At 45.9% G+C, this 23046-nt stretch overlaps 1 protein-coding gene across 6 annotated transcripts in view; it reads right to left on the reverse strand.

Moving 5' to 3' along the window:
• The window catches only part of RASA4B (RAS p21 protein activator 4B), a 57868-nt gene that overhangs the window by 23387 nt on the left and 11435 nt on the right, over window positions 1-23046 (reverse strand). For 3 of the 6 annotated variants that reach the window (XM_083714468.1, XM_083714473.1, XM_083714469.1), the window contains exons 2-4: window positions 2400-2456; window positions 1826-1939; window positions 250-311 (exon numbers count right to left, since the gene is read on the reverse strand). In XM_083714468.1, the coding sequence (XP_083570594.1) occupies window positions 250-311; window positions 1826-1939; window positions 2400-2456 (233 nt within the window). Of the gene's footprint in view, window positions 1-249; window positions 312-1825; window positions 1940-2399; window positions 2457-2613; window positions 3060-23046 lie in introns of those variants that run through there. The other 3 variants (XM_083714470.1, XM_083714472.1, XM_083714471.1) reach the window with 2 other exon arrangements.

A 23046-nucleotide genomic window follows, 5' to 3' on the forward strand; every position in this document is an offset into this window, starting at 1 on the left:
TTTAAAAAAAATGAATGTGATGTTACAATTCATTGCCAAATTTGTTATCCATCAAACATCCTTGTTTACTAAGAATAAGGGGGGAAGGTAAAGAAAATGGGAAAGAAATGGGAGGTTAACCTGCTTTGGTTATTTGGGAAGGACTCCATGGGCAGATATTGACTTTTTGGTGCAGGGACCGTGCACCAAATTTGTTCAATTTACTCATTCAAAATTATTTACCTCTCCCAACAGAGGGAATAATCTCACCTTTTGGGTGCTCAGCCAACAGGCTTTGGGTGATGCAGACCTTCCCGATGACGTCGTCTCGGCTGGCACGAGAAAGGAAAACAAAAACAAAAAAAAACCTAAGGTACATGGGATGTCCAAGAAACCAGAGAGTATAAGTCTGGGGCATTTCAGGTTTTATTCATCTGGACTAGAACTGAAATTGGACTGGATGCAAGAGAGGGAGATTGTCTCACACTGAAACCCACAGTATCACCTAAAAACATTTGATGCAACAACCTTTCCTGGTGACCCATCTGAGAAACCCTCTCCCAATGCTACTCCTTTCCCTTTTAGCACTAGGAACAGACACCTTTCCCCAGAATGTTATTTCCAAATGGTAAAAGAACTTCTTGGCAGTGGAAGAGGCTGCCTTGGGGTCAGGGTTCTTCTTGCTTGCACATAATTCCTAAGAGGATGAGTGCAGGGCCGGTCCTTGCCCCAGGCAGAGTGATGTGGCTGCTTCAGGCAGCAGATGCTGGGAGTAGCAACAGCCCACCCGCCATTCCCCTGAACCCCACAGATAAAGTGGGAGATCTTGTGATATTCATGTTTCAATTAGCAACCAGGTCAGATTCTGTACAGGGGGGTAGGATACCATCTTGTGTTATGGGGTGGGGGGCTACAATCTTGTCCTTCACCTCAGGTAGCAAAAGGTACATATCCAGGCCTGGCCAGCCGGCCCATCTATCAGGGATGCTGTACTGTCATCCGCTCAGTAATGTGGAACATTCTGCCAATACAGATTCAGCAGGCACCTTCTGTTTCGACTTTCAAATACATGCTGAAAGCTTTTCTATTCCATCAGGCTTATGCAGGCCATTAAGAATACATCTTTCCACAATAGTTATTTTTAAGTTTTTTTAAAAAATATGGTCTTTATTGCATGGTTTTATGTACAATTGATGTAAACCGCTCTGATTATTATTATTTTAAATAAAGTACTGGGTAAATCATCAAACCATCAATTCTAGCACATGGGAGGCCACCTAAATTATATAATTTGGCATCTGAATGATTGGGATTAGTAATTGTATAATAATTTGGCATTGTTATAACGAGGCTTTTATTTGATTATTGTAATTGAAAAACTAATAAAAAAGATTATCTAAAAAAGATTATTATTTTAAATAAATAGTGATATATAAATATAATAATTTTTTTAGAAATGGCACCAGCCACACACAACAGGGAGGTGTCAGCAGACCCAAGCTTAGCAGTAGCACATTTATTCATTTATTTATTTACAGAAAAGAAAACTTAAGAAAGGTTTACCACTGCAGCTTTTAAGGTGCAAGGCACTATGTTTTCCAGATTTATCACTTCCACATTCTGTATATTTATTTTGAACCTATTGAAATTTCTGCCGAAAGGGTAAATGCAAGTAAAATGAGGGGTATGTGTGGCATTTCAATGAGGATGGTGTTGCGAGGATGCTCCACAAAGCTTGCGTGCACTAGAAGCATGGAGTCCACAAAAACTTGCTGCGTAGATGCAGCGCCATTAAAAAGGAGAGCCAGGAGGAAGAGCCTCATCTCCGCAGGAAGTGATGTCATACCTGAGTGCATCTTCATCCATGACATAGAATGACACGCAGTGGAAGGTGGGGGGGAGGTGGACTTCGTATTCTTCGCCCCAGAAAGGAAATAGTGTTTTCCACACAGTGGCTGTCCTGGTGGGAGGAAGGGAGAGATAAAAAGGACCAGGTGCTTAAAAGGAAAAGGGGTCAGCAACCTTTTTCAGCCATGGGCCGGTCCACAGTCCCTCAGACCATGTGGGGGGCTGGACTATATTTTGGTGGGGAAAATGAACGAATTCCTGTGCCCCACAAATAACCCAGAGATGCATTTTAAATAAAAGGACAAATTCTACTCAAGTAAAAACATGCTGATTCCCGGACCATCCACAGGACGGATTCAGAAGGCGATTGGGCCGCATCCGGCCCCCTGGCCTTAGGTTGCCTACCCCTGTCATACACAATCTGAAATGCAAGGGGTAACTCATGAAAAGTATGCTTGGATTAAGTCCAGATTTTGGCCCCTTTCCTCTGCTTTGCAGGGCAAGGAGAGAGGGAGAGAGAGAGAAAGAGGGAGGGAAGGGGGAAAGTGGGTGTTCTAATGTTCACCACTTACCTGATAATGGCTTCATTGTCAATTTTCACAATGCAGTAAGGGTCACTGCTGCCTGTACTGGACAAAAGGAGGGGGAAAAATACAAATAAAGATTCTCCATGGCTGTTGCATGATACAAATTACCCCCAGAACACACTGATTCACCACAAGACGGTGCCTAATGCAGAGTCAGACCACTGGCATTGTCTCCCGCATGGGTCTCTCCCAGGCTTACCTGGGAAATGCCAGAGATTTAGCCCTAAGACCTTTTCAAGATTCTAGTCCTCATGGGTCTGGAAAAGGTTTCATCTTGCTCAGTCTTGTTTGCCCTGACTGGCAGTGGCTTGCCTGGGTCTCAGCCCTACCTGGATACGCAAAGGATGGAATAGGGGACGTTCTGCCACTGAGTTACGGCCTTCTTCTACATTAGAGAGATTTCCAGCACCTCCACCACCACATCCTGCCTCACAACATTCTGCCAGGGGTGGGAAGCAGTTGTAGGCTTTAATCAGTGCAATTAGCCAACTAATGCTTTAATCCCATATCATTACACAGGCGCACACACACAACGCTTCTGGTCATTTAGGAGGGACGACACTCTGGCATGAAGTTGTGGACTAAGGAGGGGCACCACAGACCTCTTTTTCCCTGTATCAAATTTGGTGGGAAAGAAATGTCCAGAGCTCTGTTTTCCTCCCAGTGCAAAGTCCGCCACCCTTCAGATTTCTCTTCCCTATTATCTGGACATTCCCTATGCAATCAATGTCCCTTTTTCCCTGAAATATACTCAGAGTCGCAAAGTGATTTCATGCTCTTTATTCAGCTCATAGTGGTGAGGAAGAATGAATGAATGTCCCCTCAAAGTATCTGCTTTATATACATTATTTACACAATGGGCTGCACATGATTGGCTAATTCTGGAATTCTACTGTAAGCCAATCAGGTTGTGGATTCACTTATATCTGGAGCATGATTGGGTGGTGTAGCAGGAACCCCCCCACCCCAATCATTCTGTTTGTATAAACTTCACACACACACACACACACGCCACATTTCTGTTATAAATTCATAGAAAAATCAACCATACATTGGATTTGCACTGTTCCATTTTTATTTTACTCCATATGACAAGAACTAACAAAGGGGGGTGACTTAGTCCTGGTCAGCTTAGTCCTGGTCAGCCATAATCCCTTCATTGTCTCAGCACATAACACAGGAGCCCTGCCCATGCCAACCCTGATGATCCCAGACAGAAGACAATCAAGATCACAAAGAACTTGCATATGGGAGTGGATTCATCAGGGACTGGAACAAAGGACAATGATCAGATCTTCCCTCAGGGGGCAGGAAACTGCAAAATCCCTTTTGTCTCCTGGAAGTTCCTGGAAGTGACTCAGGGGGAGGGGGAAAGGAGGAACCAGCCAGGTGACCAGACACTCAAGTTACCATCACAACTCCTCCCTCAGCACCTCCTTTCTGTAATGTATGCCTCCCTCAGCACCTCCTTTCTGTAATGTATGCCTCCCTCAGCACCTCCTTTCTGTAATGTATGCCTCCCTCAACCCCTCCTTTCTGGGGTTGGGCTAGACCTAGAGGAGGGGAATTTCAAAAGTTTTTATAAGACCTTGCACACTATTGTTCTGGGTCTTTCCTCTCTCCTGCACGTGAGGGGAATACCCTGTTGCAACAGTTCAATAAAGGCCAAGCCTACAGGCTGCTGTTTTGCTCCAAGTTATCCTGGTTGGTGTCTTTGTTTTGTCCAAGGGAGCCCTCGGATTTTTCCTGCAACAGTTGGCGACCATTCTCAGGGACACTTGGTTCTCCTGCAAAGGTGAGAGGGGAGATAGACAGGATCGGGCGCCACTGGGCAGCCTTAGCCCAGGGATCCTTCTTCCTCTCCCTGCCTCCTCTTTGCGGGCGGTAATCAATCGTCACCAAAAGCCTAACCAGGGGGAGCAAAGGCGAGGTCAAGCCGGCTAAAAAGAAAGGATCCCGGGATCCGCGGGGGACATCTTCGAATGTGAGTATGGTTTGAAGTAAATACATTGGGAGGGGGGTGGAGAAGCAGCGTCCCCATGACAGCCAGACTTTCCTTCTTTCATTTCTGACGTTCCCTCCCGGGGTCGTCCAGGAACGTCTTAAACTCTCCCCTTTTCTCCCCCGATTCTCCCCTTTCGGAGGGTGGCCAGGGAGGTCGCGGAACTTTACTGTATGATGTTGCCTTTCGGAGTCGTCTAGGAACATCAAAACCTTTCCCTTTCTCTCCCCCCAATTTCTTACATGGAATGTGTCCGGGGAAATTGTGGTACTTTTACTGTTTTCCGGCGTTACCTCTCGGGATCGTCCAGGGACGCCTTAATCTCTCTATCCCTTTCCTCCCCCGTTTTCCGTCTTGGAATTGAGTCCGGGAAAGCATGGCTCTTTACTGTTTTCTCTGACGTCCCTCTTTCGGAGTCGTCCAGAGGTGTCCCTCAAAGCTCTCTCTCTCTCTCTCTCTCTCTCTCTCTCTCTCTTCTTGTCTATTATGCAAACAAAGCTGCCCCTGCTGCCTGGCGACCTTTGTTAGGGATGACCCGGGTACGTCAGAACGCAAGGTTGTTTGTTTCCTTTCCAAACCTTCATTTTCTCGGGCCTTAATCTGGCATTGCACTGCGCAAGCGTCCAGTAGGGGTTCCGAACTTAGTCCCAAAGGCTAGGCAGGAGGCTGTCGTGGAGGGTAGAGGGGGGAATTGGGGCCCCACACTAGGATTATATATATGCAGGAACCTTCTCGGGCCAAGGTGTCCCGTGGCAGACGGGCCAAGGTGTCCCGTGGTTGAAACTTTCTCGGGCCAAGGTGTCCCGTGGCAGACGTTTGAGCTCACTCGTAGGAAGCAGCGCTGAGGTAAAGGAATTCCGGGTAGAGAGAGAGACCCGTGGTTTGAGGTTCCGGGCAGAGACCCGTGGTTTTGTTTCAGGTTCAGGTTTGAGATTTCCAGAAATTAATTCGTGGTTTATAGATAAGTAGGAATTGTGTTAGTCAAGGGTACTTTGAGTACTGAAAGGATCCTTTTCTGTCCCCCCTTTCTTTCCCTTTGCCCCTCCTCCCTTGTGTGTGTGCGTCCACTCTTTCTGTCTTTAGCGTACTTCGTTAATGAAAAGAAAAGAAAAAAACCTAATAATAACATATGAGAGAATGGGAGCTCACTAAACACCCTAGCTGGACTCCTCCTGGCAACAAGGCTTCCATGAAGCCTTTTTGCCCCAGAGAGGATTCTAATATGCCCCTCCAGCTTGTCATCTCCAATTGAAAATAAATAAATAAAATAAAGGGGCAAAATGGTCTTTCCAAGTACAAAGTACGAGACCATTGTAACTTTTAGTGGGTGGATTAGGCCCACCACCTGGAACCCAGGGCACAGTGGCCACCCCAGGGATCCTTCAACAAAATCAGGGTTTGAACCCTTAGGGAGAGCTGAACACATAAAATTTGTGGTGTTAAACTATAACCTAAAGCTAGAACATGAAACCGTAAATTTAATATGGTGCTCAGAAGGCAGTAGATATAATAACAGCCCAGCCTGAGAGCCCACACATTAGGGATCTTAGTTTTCTCTTGGAAAAAAAAAAAGGATAAGAGATGTACTCAAAGATTTGGAATATTAAAAGTGTTTGTGTTTACATTGGCTCCGGCATCCACAGACTGTTCTTAAATGCACATAGTTTTTAAATTGCAAGCTTGCTTCAAAAAATTTAAATCTAAGGAAGCCATGTTGGGCCTTATCAATCTTAAACAAGACCAAAAAAAAATTGAGAATGAAGTGTGCAAATGTTTATTTGAGAGAGGCTCCAAGGAGTCTTCCTCCAAGTAGCTTGAGTGAGGAGTATGATTTTAGGTTGATAGTAGATAATGTTATGTCGCAACGTTTGAGTTTATGAGTTTATATCCGTGTTCCAGTATTTTTTTGAGTATTTTGAAATGTGCTGTGAAGAAACTAATGTTTCTGCTGCAAAAGCCTAGTAGAGCCAACTGCTCTCTCAAGCTAAAATGCAGTATATGTATTTCATTAAGCATCTGCCTATAAAAATGTGTCTTTCTAAAAAAAAAAAAAAATGGTATTAAAAATTGGTATTAAATGTAGAGACTTCCATAGCCAGCAAAAATTGTCTATCTGAGTCCAGTCCTGATATCAGTCTTCCTGGCCTCTTTTCTTAAAAAAAGCCCCTTTGTTTCGTTCTGTCTCTTTCAGGGGTTTTTTTTTCCCCCCTTCTCCTTCTTACTTCTGTGCCAGGTAAATTTACTCCCAAGTAAGCTTCCTTTAAAGGAAACTGGAAGGGGGGGGCATAGATTAGGCTTACTATTCCTCTGCAAATTCAGGAAAAACTCACTTTTGCATTCTTTCTAAATCAAATCTATGGCTGTTTTAACTATGTTTTATAAGAGATCCTCTCCCTCTTAGGAAAAATGTTCACTTCAATCTTCCTTTAAAGATAATTTCTCTAGGAACTTGAAGAAAGCAAACTCAAACTATCTCAAAATCTGCTAAAACGGTTCTGTGTAAAGTTGGCTACTTTTCTTTTTCTCTTCCTTAGTACATGATAGGAGCATAGATGAACACTGTATCTAGGGTTGGACTAGATGACCCAAGGGTCCCTTTTAGCTTTCCCAATTTGTGGCTGTGTGGAGGGCCATGTGTCTACAAGCATGTGATGAGTTGAAATTCAGCCCAACTTTGCTCTTTGTTTTACTTTAAAAAAAGGTGAGAGGTAAAATCCGTGATGTTTTGAAGCAAAACTGGTAATTTCAAGCATTTGAGTGATTACAGTGTTTATCATTTTCTCTACTATTAAAAAAAATAATAATAAATCAAACTTCAAAGTCAATTCAAAGTTTATGCACATAAAATACATATAAGTCTTGACCATTTATCCTGTAAATAAAGGGCAGAAAAATTTGTCTGCAAATGGTAAGGCTGAAATGACTGAGAATGTTAAAAAAATCCTATAAATTCTGACTCTCTGGCCACTTTTTCCATATATAAGGGCATGGCATTGTTCCACGAATGACCAGAGGGAAATCACACAAAATGATAGCCCTTTCCTGTACATAAAGGAAGCAGTCCTTTTTGCTTGGGCTACAATTGCTAACTTTATTGAATACTTTAATTGCTCAGTTTCTCTTTTTTGTTTTAAAAAATCTAACCCTATTTTTTTTAAATCTACTCCTTACCCTTCATTTCCTTTATTCAAATGGAAATTTAGCCAAAGGTTTCAACATTCTCAATAATATAAAAGGTTTGCTGAGATATGAACTCTACACATGCACAGAGGCTAGATCAGCAACAAAGGGGGGAGAGAGATAGAGGAAGGAGGGGGAACTGTAGGGAGTGAGAGGAACTTGGGCTGAAGGGGGAAATTTATCCTAATTTCCTTATGTAAAACTTGGAGCCACTGAGGGAAATCACCCTTAATGTGTCCTTTGCTCCAGGGGCTTCGCAAGACAAAAGATGTGCCAAGTCTCAAATCTTAACACCATTAACATGCCAAATTCCTTTCACAGGTAAATTTCAAAGCACTCCCCCCCCCCAGGGGATTTAAATCACAGACTTTGTGTGCATTTTAGGAACAGCATTTCCTCGCAGGCTTCTCACATGAAATAATTTTTCCCTTTTAACAGGATATGTGAACCCCGATAACAAAGTGTTTGTCCCTTCTTTTCTCCCACAGCAACTTTCTTTCCTGTTCTGTGAAACAAGTCAACAAGTCTGAATCCCTGCTGTATTAGTTACTTCCATCTCTTTGTGGCTTTGGCAAATAATATCTTTTCATTTATTTAATCAGTTTTTCCATGATATCTATGAAATTAAGCGAAGCACAACCAAACATTGTTTGTGGAATGGTATTTGTTTACCCTTTGCCTGATCATTTCTTATTAATTCTGTCATTTTGGCTAGTTCAAGGTACTTGCACAACTTTAAATTGCCATTCATTTTCTTGGTATTAAGTCATTTCCCAGTATTTTGCTACTAACATTCTGACTAATGTTGTCACATCAAGAAACACTCTTTTATTTTCATTTGGGACATTAGAATGCCAAAACAGGTTACTTCAGGTTTCTTAAAAATTGTGTGTCTTAACATTTATTTATTTTTGGTTCCTCATAGGTCATTGTATGTGTGTTTTATTATTTTAACTGTGTCTTTTAAGTCCACCCTGCCCTTACAGGATATCACTTCTACAAGTGTGTTACTGCAGATCCAATGAAAACCTTCGCCACCACAACAGAAGACATCAAAGTTTTCAATGTGGCCACAACTATCTCTTTCAAAGGATATAGACTGCCGGGGAAGTGGGGCTGACAAAGGGGGGTGGAGTTGAAATACAAGGACATTTTCTGACTTTTGAACCTCAAGATACATGCGTAAAAAAAAAATATATCCCAATTCTCTCAAGATATGCAACTGATATTTAATTAGTTTGTTTTGTATTATGTGTTATTACGTAGGAATGTTGAAATGTGTCTTGACAGTGTGTTATTTCCACAAAAGGGGGGCTATTTTTTGTGTGTAATTGTTTTTATGTCTAATGTCTTATTCCTTACACCCCAGTGGAGGATTCTTATACATTTTATGCTTTTTAACAGATCAGGCTATTGTTTAGAATTAGATAAATTTATAACCACATTTAGTTGTTTCACCTGGCATGCTGCCAACTTCCCTACCCATTTTTAAAATGTGCTAAAACTCACTTTACCAAGGAGAAGTTTCTAAAATACATGAAGGTGGATATGCTTTGGTTTAGCAGGAATGATCCCTTATAGGGTTAAATTGACTTATTTGGACAAGTGCCCTTTTAAAAATGGTTTTCTTTAACAGATTGGTTTCAAAAGTTGAGAACCATGGGGCAAGATAAATTCAAATTGGACTCAGTTTGAATTGGGCAAGTGTATCCAGGCTGCAATTAGCTTTTTGGTCCTTTAAGTGCAAGTGAGCAACTTCCCATGACGAATAATAAAACCCCATAGGAAGCCAAGGTAAGGACATTTCCCTCAGGACATGTCCAAACCTGTGGCAGCTGTGGTGAGTGCCAGGCAACATGGTTAATATGAAAGCCCTAAGTGGATTCACCAGGGATTGCCACTACTGTTGCACCAGGCCGGTGTGAGACCACAGAAGAGCTACCTTGACACCTGAGAACACAAAAATGGTGGGGGGGCAAAGCAAACTGCATTTTTCAGTCATTAGTGGACCTTCCTGCTAAATGTAAAGCATACGCCACTATTGAGAAAATATTTATTCCAAGCTGCTAAAATACCACAAGTAACTGAGCAACAAAATATTAATTTTACGTGATATCCTATGTCTAACTATGTGCACTGTTACACTATTATATTTCTATACAAATATCCTTAAGAAGCATGACATCCAAGTCCCTTTCAACTTCACATAGACACACGCATCTGGACGGAGAAAAGCAGGTTAATATTTACCACTTTAAATTGTGCGGAGAAAAGGATTGCAAAGTAACCACCTTTGCAATCTTATCTCCGAAGGGGGGAACTGTAGCAGGAACCCCCCCACCCCAATCATTCTGTTTGTATAAACTTCACACACACACACACACACACACGCCACATTTCTGTTATAAATTCATAGAAAAATCAACCATACATTGGATTTGCACTGTTCCATTTTTATTTTACTCCATATGACAAGAACTAACAAAGGGGGGTGACTTAGTCCTGGTCAGCTTAGTCCTGGTCAGCCATAATCCCTTCATTGTCTCAGCACATAACACAGGAGCCCTGCCCATGCCAACCCTGATGATCCCAGACAGAAGACAATCAAGATCACAAAGAACTTGCATATGGGAGTGGATTCATCAGGGACTGGAACAAAGGACAATGATCAGATCTTCCCTCAGGGGGCAGGAAACTGCAAAATCCCTTTTGTCTCCTGGAAGTTCCTGGAAGTGACTCAGGGGGAGGGGGAAAGGAGGAACCAGCCAGGTGACCAGACACTCAAGTTACCATCACAACTCCTCCCTCAGCACCTCCTTTCTGTAATGTATGCCTCCCTCAGCACCTCCTTTCTGTAATGTATGCCTCCCTCAACCCCTCCTTTCTGGGGTTGGGCTAGACCTAGAGGAGGGGAATTTCAAAAGTTTTTATAAGACCTTGCACACTATTGTTCTGGGTCTTTCCTCTCTCCTGCACGTGAGGGGAATACCCTGTTGCAACAGTTCAATAAAGGCCAAGCCTACAGGCTGCTGTTTTGCTCCAAGTTATCCTGGTTGGTGTCTTTGTTTTGTCCAAGGGAGCCCTCGGATTTTTCCTGCAACAGTGGTTCCTGCCAACCAATCATATTGCTGCATTGTTCTAGGACCAATCAGACTGCTGCATTCTGAATCCTATTGTTCTAGGACCAATCAGACTGCTGCAGTTTGGATCCTATTTAACTCAGTACATAACACCCCTCCCCTCTAAGTTCCAGTCCTGCCCGGGAGGTCGCATTCATAGTCCTCAAGGTACACCGGCGGCCTACGTGTGCGTTGCGGCCTGGGGCGTTCCCTGGTCCGGGGTTCAGGTTCTGGCTCGTGTTCCAAGGATGCTGGCTGTGATGGGCCTGTTTGGTCTGGCGTAACCGGCTCGCTCAGTCGTGGTTCTGGCTCCGGTGTCCTTTCGGCCTCGCAGGTCCTCTCTGTTTTTACTGATTCTGCCTCTCCTGCTGCCCCCTCCTGCTCTATGGGCCTCACTGCCCCGCTGTTCCCTTGGGACTCCTCTGACCTTTCCTCCTCCTGGTTTTCTCCTGGGAATCGTCGCCGTATCTGGTCGCAGTGGCGGCGCCAGCATTGCCCCCCATCCGTTAGCAGCTCGTACGACACGGGGCCAGTGACCCTGGTGACTGTGGCAGGTACCCATGCTGGGCCTGCCCCAAAATTCTTTGCATACACTGGGTCCTGGGCCTTGAAGGTCCGGGGGTTCCTGCCTTCCCCCACCACTACCTCATCCTGAGCTCTATCGGGGTGAAGGCGATCCAATCTGATTGCAAGGCGCCGACCCATTAGTAGTTCAGCGGGGCTCCGGCCAGTTGTTGAGCTGGGGGTGCTGTGCTGTGCTAGGAGGAATGTGGCAAGGCGGTACTCCCAATCCCCTTGCGTCATGCGGCGAAGGGTGTCCTTGGTGGTCCGCACCATGCGTTCTGCTTGGCCATTGGTGGCAGGGTGGAATGGCGCCGAACGGATGTGGCGGATGGCGTTCTGCGCTGTGAAGGTTTGGAATTCTCCTGATGTAAATGCAGTCCCATTGTCTGAGACGAGAGTGTCAGGGAGCCCGTGGGTTGCAAAGAGCCTGCGTAGTACCTGGATGGCTGCGGATGTAGAAGTGGACGGTACCAGTGCAACTTCCAGCCATTTGGTGTAGGAGTCCACCACTATGAAGAATGTTTTCCCCTGAAAGGGGCCAGCGAAGTCCACATGCAGGCGTGACCATGGTGCTCGGGCGGACTCCCAGGACTGGACTGGGGCCCTTGGGGGATCTGGGCGGGATTCTTGGCAGGCCTGGCAGTGTTTGACCCAGGCCTCTATCTCTCCGTCGATCCCTGGCCACCACACATAACTCCTGGCAAGGGCCTTCATTCTTACTACCCCTGGGTGTGTCTCATGTAGGGCTGTGAGGACCCTTTTGCGGAGGGGCTGGGGAACAACGACCCTGCTTCCCCATAACAGGCACCCCTTGTGGGCCGACAGTTCATGTTTGCGGGTTGTGTAGCCAGCGAATTCTGGCCCAGGACTGCTGCTGGGCCATCCCCTCCACACCCAGTCCAGGACCCGGGAGATGACCCTATCTTTCTTGGAATGGTGTGCAACTTCTTGTGCCTGAATGGGGCGGTCAGGAAGCAGCTCCAGGCTCAAAACCTCTTGTGCAGGTGCTGGGTCGGGGCCTGTTTCTGGTAGTGGTAGCCTGCTGAGGGCGTCCGCATGGCCCATCGCCTTCCCCGGGCGGTGAATCAGTGCATACTGGTAGCTGGCAAGGAAAATTGACCACCTGAGGACACGAGGAGACAGCACTTGGGGGGTCTGCTTTTCGGGAGCAAACAAGCCAAGCAATGGCTTGTGGTCAGTCACCACGGTGAAGGGCCGCCCGTACAAGAAATCATGGAATTTTTTTACTCCCTTCACGATTGCGAGCCCCTCCTTGTCTATTTGCGAGTAGTTCCGCTCGGTTGCGTTGAGTGTCTGGGAAAAGTATGCTACCGGTACCTCTCTCCCATCCGGGAGTTGGTGTCCCAGGACAGCGCCAATGCCATAGGGCGAGGCGTCACATGCTAGCACCACCGGCAGCCTCTCGTCGAAGTGTGCCAAGACTGAGTTTGAGACAAGCAGGTCCTTGACTGCCTGGAATGCAGCCTCCTGGCACTGGCCCCACACCCAAGGGGCCCGCTTGTCCAGGAGTCTGTGTAGGGGCTCCGCTACCGCCGCCTTGTGGGGAAGGAAGGAATGGTAAAAGTTCAATAGTCCCAAGAAGGCCTGAAGTTCAGTCTTGCTCTTGGGTGCTGGGGCATCACAAATGGCCCGTACCTTGTCCCCAGTTGGGTGGACCCCTTCTGCGTCCACCATAAATCCCAGAAAGTCCACCTGAGGCACTCCTAGTAGACATTTTTCCCGCTTCATCTTGAGACCCGCCATCTGGAAACGGTGCAGAACGGTGCGGAGGCGGTCCTCAAACTCCTCTGGTGTGGGCCCGGCAATCAACACATCATCGAAGAAGGGGGTGACGCCAGGAATCCCTTTAAGGAGTGAGTCCATTAGATTCTGGAATATGCCTGGTGCCACACTGACACCGAATTGCAGCCGCTTTACCCTGAACTCTCCTCTGTGCGTCACAATTGTCTGTGCCTCTGCTGTGGCCTCATCTACTGGAAGCTGTTGATATGCTTGGGCCAAGTCCAGCTTGCCAAAAATTTTCGACCCAGCCAGGGTGGCACTGGGTATGCATGGGCCGTGAGGGCCTTGTTTATGGTACATTTGTAGTCTGCGCAGATGCGGACTGAACCATTAGGCTTGACGGGTGTGACGATTGGGGTTTCCCAGGGGGCATTAGGCACCGGCTCCAGCACTCCTTGCTCCACAAGCCGGTCCAATTCCTCGTCTATACGGGGTTTCAGGACGAACGGGACCCGGCGGGCCTTTAGCCTGACCGGTCGTACTGCGGGGTCAAGCTGTAGAGCAATGGGGGGGCCCGTATACTGTCCCAATTTCCCACTGAAAACCTCTGGAAATTCCTTGCATATGGCATCCACGTCCACTTGTAAGGTAGTGTGGTTCACCCCGGTGATGGCTAGCCCCAGTGGTCCAAACCATGCCAATCCCAGTAAGCTAATGTAGGGGCCCTTGACCACAAGCAAGTCCAGTTGCCGCGTCCGCCCTCGGTATTGCACCCTGAAGGTCCCCACCCCCATTGTGGGGACCTTACGTTTCTGGAAGTCCCGGAGGGTGAATGGGGCCGGCCTGAGTTTGGGACCCCCAGTAGGACACAGTTTCCTTAAGGTCCTTGCCGAGATTATGGATAGATTTGAACCCGTGTCAAGCTCCATGCGGCATGGGGCCCCCTCTATCCGTACCTCTACATAAATTTTCTCTATGTTGGGGTAGGGCAACTGGTATACCTGGACGTCCGTGAGCTCCGTCGAGTTGCCTTGGTGCGTTGGGCCCCGGGACCTGGGGCTCTTGGATGGGTCATCTGATGCCTGGCGTCGGGTGGGCCGAGCCCAACACACCCGGGCGATGTGTCCCAATTTTCTGCATTGCCTGCACTCTACGTTGCGGAAACGGCAGGTCCTCCTCTCGTGACTTTCCCCGCAGCTTGCGCAGTTCCCTCCTTCTCGTCGAGGCAGCTGTGGTATGTGGGCTGCTTGAGTGTGCTGCTGTACTCGGTGCACCTCCTCCCTGTCAGATCCTGAGTCGTCGGTGAGGTCTTCGTGGTGAACCCTCGGTTGGGATGGCAGGCTCGGCCGTGCCTCTTGTGTCGACCTCTTGGCAGCTTCCGTTGCCAGGGCCTCCTCCAGAGCGACCTGGAACGTTAGGTCCTTCTTAGCGTAGAGGCGTCGTTGCAGCTTCTCATCCTTCAGGGCACCGACGAGGCGGTCCCGAAGCATGTTCTCCAGCTCTGAGAAGTTGCAGAACCGGGCGGCTTGGCGGAGAGAGGTCACAAACCCAGTTATGGTTTCCCCAGGGGCTTGCCGCTTTGCGTAGAAGGCATTTCGACGAGCCACCACTGAGGGCTGTGGTGAAAAGTGCCCCTTAAGCTGTTCCATTATTGTTTTGTATGGAACAGTAGCGACGTCTTCAGGCGCAAGGAGAGCCCGGGCGATTTCAAATGTCTCCTCTCCGCAGACGCTGAAGAATATTGCCCTCTTCTTGGTGTCTTCTTCATCGGTGACCCCTTTGGCTTCTAGGAGGAAGGTAAAACGGGAGGCGTACGCTTCCCAGTCTCCCGTTGCTGGGTTGAACGGCGAGAAGCTGCTGTCGGTTGCCATTCTGAGTTCCTTGTGTCCCGGAGCTGAAGCCTGGATACATGGTGCGAGGCAGCGGTGCGGCAGGTGGCGGTGCTGCGGTGCTGTGTGTGGCAGTCAGCTCAGCGGGATCCCACCCTCGTCGCCAGTGAAATATACTCAGAGTCGCAAAGTGATTTCATGCTCTTTATTCAGCTCATAGTGGTGAGGAGGAATGAATGAATGTCCCCTCAAAGTATCTGCTTTATATACATTATTTACACAATGGGCTGCACATGATTGGCTAATTCTGGAATTCTACTGTAAGCCAATCAGGTTGTGGATTCACTTATATCTGGAGCATGATTGGGTGGTTCCTGCCAACCAATCATATTGCTGCATTGTTCTAGGACCAATCAGACTGCTGCATTCTGAATCCTATTGTTCTAGGACCAATCAGACTGCTGCAGTTTGGATCCTATTTAACTCAGTACATAACATTCCCCATTTGGATTTTCAAAACATAAGACATCTCTGGATTTAGGGCAGAAAAAAACTGTGGGACAGCAGCAGATGGAGAACGATAGTTGGACAAATCTGACCCAGAGATCTTTCCCAGAGGGATTCCAATTTCTCTTTGAAAGGAGTCTACAACATGATCAAGCAGAATCAGATTTATTGCTGGTTGACACAGTACTGTGGGCAAAGAACCCCCCAACTCATGCTGGAAAGAGGAGATTGCACATTCCAGTTCACATCACAGATAAGACCATTCAAATATCCCTACTACAGTTCCTATTGGTTCAGAAATTGCAGTTTACAGGCTTCCTGATCCGCCCACATCATGTTTGCTCCTAAACATGTAAAACAGGTACCCCCAACATACATCCCATCTCCATTCAAATACATCCCATGTCCATTCAAATACATCCCATGTCCATTCAAATGAGCAGTTTTTACAATAGGGTCACCTCTAAATTCAAGGCCCACAATCTACTTCTAATACATTCTTTACTTAATTGTAACATTATCCAGGAAGAGAGCCTCTTAGGGAGTCAAGCTTTTAAGTCCAACATTTGCTTTGTCTCAGCATCTCAGGATGTAAGACATTTACAACTCGGGTTGTAAAACATGCAGAAACAGTTCTGCAAAGGGACCCTTGTGGCTTCTTTGAACCTCTTTGTTCACAGAATTGGTCTTAAGGCAGGCATGGTCATCCTCACCATACCTTCCCTAAGAATAAATATCATTTTCATTCATTTATTCCACAATCACACATGGACAAAGGAGAATTAAAGGAGTCGTGAGGCAATTTACATTAAGCAGAGGTATGGACAGGCCCAGAGACCACTAAATCTAGTTTGTCCCCATCCTCCTCCTAGTTGTGTTCTACAGAGCCAACACCACGAAAGAGGAATCCAATGTCTGGTGCCAACCGTTGGGTCAGATATAAATAAGGCAGGCAGGTAGGGTCATGCTTAGGTTGGTAGAGCAGACCTCCATTCACCCTTATGGACCAGCCTCCATTTTTATGCATCTCCTCCCCCCCCAAGAAAAACTATGCAAGTTAATTTGAGAGCCCAAGGACCTGGTCCATAGATGTAGCCAGGATTTTTGTTAGGGCAGGGGGCAGCCGATTTGTTGGGGGGGGGGAGCAAACCTCAAATTGCCATGTATTTTTATTGATTGTTATTTATTGGGGGGGAAGCTGCCCCCCCCGGCTACGCTCATGACCTGGTCGTTCACCTGCCCAGTGGCTGCAAGGACACTTGGAACATTGCTTTCCATTACATAGCAGGTTGCAGCTAAATCCGAAAGGTTTACTGTGGATTTTCTAGGCTTAACAAAGGTTCTCTCTGTTGATTCATTTTCACCTTAAATAAATATCATCCCCACGTTATTACTGTGATCAGGCTGCAGGAAATGAACTATAAGATGTTGACCCAAGTGAGCTTAATTAAAGTAGGATAATAGCTGCCACAGCACTGGAAAGCTGGCGTTTAAAAAATTATTGTGAAATAAATATTAAATTTGAAAGCATTAAAGCTTGTAAATCCATATGAACCTAACCAAACCTTGATATCATCATCTGAGGCCCTCCTTCGTGTGCCTCCTCCATGAGAGGTCTCTGGATGGCAGCAACACAAGAAAAGGCCTTTTCTGCAGTGGCTCCCCATTTTTGGAATCCTCTCCCCAGGAAGGTTCGCCTGGTGCCTTCATTATACACCTTTAAGTGCCAGGTAAAAAGCACTGTTGCTGTTTAAGCATAAAGATCCTATTGGTGGAGGGCAATAAATAAAACTGTTCACATTGCACCGTGTGTGTATGATATGTTTTATTAGTGATCTTAAATGTATTTTGCATATCTTCCTATATACATAAAAATGTAAGGCTGTCATCACGCAGCCCCCATTGGAGGATTTGTAGTGCCAGATCACAATACTGGATATGAATGGAGTTGGGAAGGTCAAGTGAGCCTACTGGTTGCATGGGGTGGGATCTGAAAGCTTTAGGGATTTAATGTGAGGCAGAATGGTAGCAGGGCTTGTGAATGGAACTAGCAGGGGAACAGCCCCTAGTATTTATACTATATTTTAGGGCTGCCATATTTCAGAGAGTGAAAATCCAGATATAAAAGTTGTTGAGCTTTGTTTATTTCTGACCTGGTTTTTTTTTGGAAATCCCTCCCTCCGTCCATTCCATTCCTGACATGGGTTGACATACGTCCGGGTTTCCCCGAATATTCTATACATTTCTCAAGAAGCTAGACAATACATATAGATTGTGGTTAAAGCTATGCGTCCTCAGTTTCACATGCCAGCAGTGGGAGCTCACTGGAGCCAGAAGAAACAGTAGTATGTACACAGCCTAAGTGCAACTCTGACCCTTCGAAACACCTTGGCTTGAATGTAAAAACCAGAAAGGAATCCTGGCTGTGAAAAAAAGACCAGAGAGGCAAACAAGACACTTGGCTTCCAGGAAAAGGATTTTAAAACCCTGGGGCCTCATCCAGAACATATGCACAAAGGAAGAGGAAGGGAAAAGAAACCAACTGGATATAAAAAACAACAAACAACAAACTGAAAGCTGAATTAACGTGTGCGTGTTTTCCTTTTGGATTACAAGTACTAGGAAGGGCAGATAAGGTGCCACCTTTATTTTGGAACAGTGGCAGTGCCAAAGGCAGTAATTTTCTGATTGTTTTGATGGGCTGCTGAGAGATATTAAAACCCCCAAAGGCATCTGCAAGCACTGTTTCGTGTGTACAGGTTGAGGCAGCTTGCTTACTATGTGGGACAGTACAGAAATGTGCATGAAATATGTATATGCTAACTACAGCTGTACACACACACCATATATTTAAACAACATTCCTCCCCCTACCTCCCCAAAAAGAACAATGGGAACTGTAGTTTGCCCCTCACAGAAGTATCATTCCCAATACCCTTAACAACAGTTCTCTCTTTGGGTTCTTTGAGGGATGCGCTGCAAAGGCAGGGTGTCCATATAGCTATGCAAAGATGGAAGACTTCCATGGGCAGCCAGTGAAGGCTGTGTGAGAGACAAACTCTCGCTCTCGCTGACAGGGCTTAACTTGCCCCTGATCAAATTAACATGGCAGGCGTCCGGGTTTCTCTTTCTCACTAACGCCGCTCTTCGGAAACACAACTAGCTGTTTAAAACCAGTGAGGAGATTTGGGGCCCAGTGCAAAGATCAATACCTTTCCCACTGACTGGAAGTGGGCTAATAGCTGTTATAAAGAATTCTAAGGTCTCAAATATAGAAAGAATATTCATAAAATGTACAAGGCAAACACATACATAAGTATATAAACCATGTGCCTGAAATAGTACAGGAGAGCAATCCTGAAGCCATTTTGACTCTCCCAAATTGACTTAGGCGACTCAGTCCCTTGGGGAGTTAGGAAAAAATGAGGGGGGGGGTTGGCTTTTGTTGCCCATCACAAAGCACAGAGCTTCCCCTGCAACGGACAGGCCACCCTGCTGAATTATTGGGTACAACTGGACCTTGCCATTATTCCAGATGCTAAGAGTCTGATGCAGATGTTCTTCCCATCCATGCTGTGAACTAGGATTTGCAAGACCGGGGTACACAAGCCCCCACACTCAGCCACGAAACTCGCTAGGTGACCTTGGGCCTGTCACAGTGTCTCAGCCTAACCTACCTCCCAGGGTTGTTGGAAGGACAAAACAGAGGGAGGAGAACCATGAATGCCTCCATGGAGGAAAGGTGCAATATAAATGTAAATAACAAGACCTCCTTCAACAATACCACTAAACGCACTCAGCTTTTCTTTTTCAAATGCTCCTCACAGGGCTTGGGTTCCCAGACCTTCCACCCCTCTGTCTTTCTCCATCTTTGGATACATTCCAGTTGAAAGGTTTTCCAACAAGAGAATGCCGAAGTGTCAATAAAGAGGCCTTTTCCAAAGCTTATGCAGTGACTAACCAAACCATGTATTTATAGTTACAGATAGGTAGCCGTGTTGGTCTGCCATAGTCAAAACAAAAAAAATTCCTTCCAGTAGCACCTTAAAGACCAACTAAGTCTTTTCTTGGTATGAGCTTTCGTGTGCATGCACACTTCTTCAGATACACCTCTTCAGATACAGGTGTATCTGAAGAAGTGTGCATGCACACGAAAGCTCATACCAAGAACTGACTTAGTTGGTCTTTAAGGTGCTACTGGAAGGAATTTTTTTTGTTTTGACCATGTATTTATAGAACTGAGAGAATGGATGTTTGGAGACCTGTGACCTAACCTCCTTCCAGTCGCTTCACTGACTGCCCCCTTGGGCCCGTCCTGCTCAATCTGCCACCGTCTCAACTCAAGGTCAAATGAGTCTCTTGCTCCGATAGTGTTTCTCACTATCAGATTTCTAAAACGAGAGGGAGATGCCCAGGTCTCAAGCCTGCTTGGATATTCGCTACCACAGGGTCTCCCATATCGGGTGCCCTCTGCACATGCATCAAGTCATCCTGCAATCACATTGCAGGCAGCAAGGCTGAGTAGCTGCAAAGTACCAGTGGGTGTGCAGTCCTTTCGTGTACACATTTTATGAAGTTATCGTGGATTAAGGATGGGAAGATCTGTTAATTTCAGTTTTCTCCGTTTCTCATTTCCCCAGGCTTTAATTCGATTCTGCACATTTCTGCAGCCAACTTGCGCATTTTCTTTCTAAGAATCCTGATGAAAATTCTTCAGCATTTTCAGGAAAATTTCTCCTAACACACACTACTTTGAATAATGTTTTCCCTCAAAGAATTATGGGAGCTGCGGTTTGTTAACAGTGCAGAGTTCTTAGGACACTCCTGTTCCCTTCACAGAGCTACAATTCCCTGGGACTAATCTGGGAAGGCCTTGAAGTCCTGCATTCAGCACCAGGCCTGAAATTCCTCACCCCGTCTTACTGGCAAAATGCGAGCTTCTGCTCCTTCTTCCTTGCAGACATCTTTTTCAAAGCAGCGGCAGGCTTCTGCAGGAGATCAAGCACATCAGTGGCTTAGATCTTAACATGTGCACTGTTAAAAAGAGTACTGTAAAGGCTTTGAGTGCAGAAACAGAGAGTAAGTCAATAAGAAAGGAGTCATCAAATTAGAGACTTTGGAATTGCCTCTCCCGAGTTATTCGCTTGGCCATCTGCTGGGCACTTGCTAGATATGGGAAAGGTTCATTAAGTGGCTGAGGCCAGCGGGACTTCATTTCCTCTGCAAGGCAAGCAAACAGCCTCCATGAGAACAGGTTCCATGAGGGCCATTTCTGCAGCTAAGGCACAACAGACCATATGGCCACGAGGAAGGCCTTGATAGGAGCCTGGACAGCCACAAATCTATGGTTCTGTTAAAAAAAATGGCAAGTGTCAGTTTGCTGAGAGAGAGAGAGAGAGAGAGAGAGAGAGAGAGAGAGAGAGAGAGAGATATGCCTATTTCAGGCTCCTCCACTTGGCTTCTAGAAGTTTCTCCCAGTGTAGAGGAGGTCATCTTGTCTTGTCACTTCCTTCCTGCCACCCAAAGAAAGAGGCTTTAAGTTGATCAGAAGATGAGCAGGCATCCTGATGCAGCTGCTGACAGATCTAATGCAATCTTCAGTAGCATTCACAAAAAAAGGGCAGGGTCCAGATCGTGCCTAGTAGTAATACAGTGGTACCTCGGGTTAAAGACGCTTCAGGTTACAGACTCCGCTAACCCAGAAATAGTACCTGGGGTTAAGAACTTTGCTTCAGAAATCGTGCAGCGACGGCGCAGCGGCAGCAGGAGGCCCCATTAGCTAAAGTGGTGCTTCAGGTTAAGAACAGTTTCAGGTTAAGAACAGACCTCCAGAACAAATTAAGTTCTTAACCCGAGGTACCACTGTATTATATTTCATAAACTTTATACACCACTTGACTGCAAAAAAACTGTGGTCTTCGTGTCTCAAGGATGCCGCATGCAAAGTGCATGGGTCGCCCTCTTCATTGCACCCTGCCACCTCGAGATAAGAGTCAGATGGGCAGGTGAGCCAAGGGGGTGCAACATTTGATCGTAAGTTCAGTTTGGGTGATCGGTAGCCTTAAATGCCCCATGGTGCTAGCCCTCATGCTGGGTGTTCTTTGCTTTTTGCTTTGTTTCCTTGCAACGTGCATTTAGGCAGAGCATATGACATCGGGGAGACCACACCTGGCCGAGCTAGAGCCTGAGGTGGTGCCATAAATGGATTCCTTCCTCTACTCTTCCTTAATCAGCGCAGCTTGAGGCACTGTATAGCAGGAGACCAAATAATGGAATGCACACCTGAATTATCCTATTTTCAGCTCTCTGCCTTGGCCTTCGTTAATCATTTGCAAGCTAAAGGCCGAAAAATAAACAGCCATTTAATATGAAAAAAGGGTGCCCTGTGAGATGGGGGAAATAGAGATATCTCAGGAGCTGGATTTACAGCTGCTGAGTTCTGCATTTAACCATTTGGCTGCTGGCTGTTATTGCCAAGTCAGTGGAATAAACAGCTCCACCAATACACGGTAAGCATGAGACTTTTAATATCAGGGTCGTGGGTTTGAGACCCACACTGGACAAAAAGAGGGTTGTAGCGGGTTGGACTAGATGAGCCTTAGGGTCCCTTCCAACTCTAAAACTCTATGATTCTATGAAATTTTAAGAACATGGTGGGGAGAGGGCTGCAAAAGACAGAGGGATTGTTCATAGGGCCTGAACGCCACTTAAAACCACTTAGCAAAGCTCCCATTGTAGGTGGCAGAATGAAAACTTCAGTCTTTTAGCATGAATACGTCCTAATTAACACATTTTGGCATGCAGTTCCTTCTAATGCAATGCAATTTCAGATGTCATTTTCACCAATATATTTATTTTTATGCCCATCCCCCCACATATGTGGGCTTTTGTAAACGTTCTTTTGTTCAGCGACTGCATTACAAAATTTGGATGTGTGCTAAGTTTGATGGATGGCTGTATTTTGGTTCTCATGTTGCTTTGAAAAGTGCAAATTTGCGCAGGGGCCATGCCAATCTTCTCTGTATCATTCCAGTTTTAGTATATGTGCTGCCGAAGCGATATTTGATATACTAAACTTTAAATGTGAAGTGAATTGATTTTCTCCCTCATTCCTACTCAGGAGTGAGACTGAAGGCCAAACCTGCATATAATTATTTAAAAAGCTTTGCATTTAACGTTCTCCTTTGCATTTTTGTGTTACAATTTTTTTATGTAGGGTTCAAACATCCTGTATCCTGATGATGTTTGATCCCATTATTGAAATGAAGAGTGTTTTTGTTTTTTTAAGCCTAAGGCTGAGTGTCAGAATAAAGATTTAGCCACAATAAGATACGTATTCTCCTCAGGTACTATTTTAAACTTCCTGCCCCCACCTACTATCTGGTCATAATTCTGGCCACCAGTGAAGACTTGATGTCAAAACACATCTGCCCTTTGTAATATTTGAGTGTGCTCACATTTATGTTTTGATGGGCCCTTGTTTTAAATCTTATTTCTGTTGTATGCATTCTTTTACCATAAAATGGTAAAAACTATTTTTGGCTGAAGCTTTTAACCGGTCTGCTCCTGGCTCAAGATTTTCCTCCAATGGACCACAAAGAAGATTGGCCTCCACCCAAGAACATTCTCTCACAGAGCACTTCCATACACAAAGAAGGTGAGGACTCAGAAAGCTTTGTGAGAAAACTT

Source organism: Podarcis gaigeae (genome assembly GCF_964106915.1).
Source record: "Podarcis gaigeae genome assembly, chromosome: 15".
Lineage (NCBI taxonomy): Eukaryota > Metazoa > Chordata > Lepidosauria > Squamata > Lacertidae > Podarcis > Podarcis gaigeae.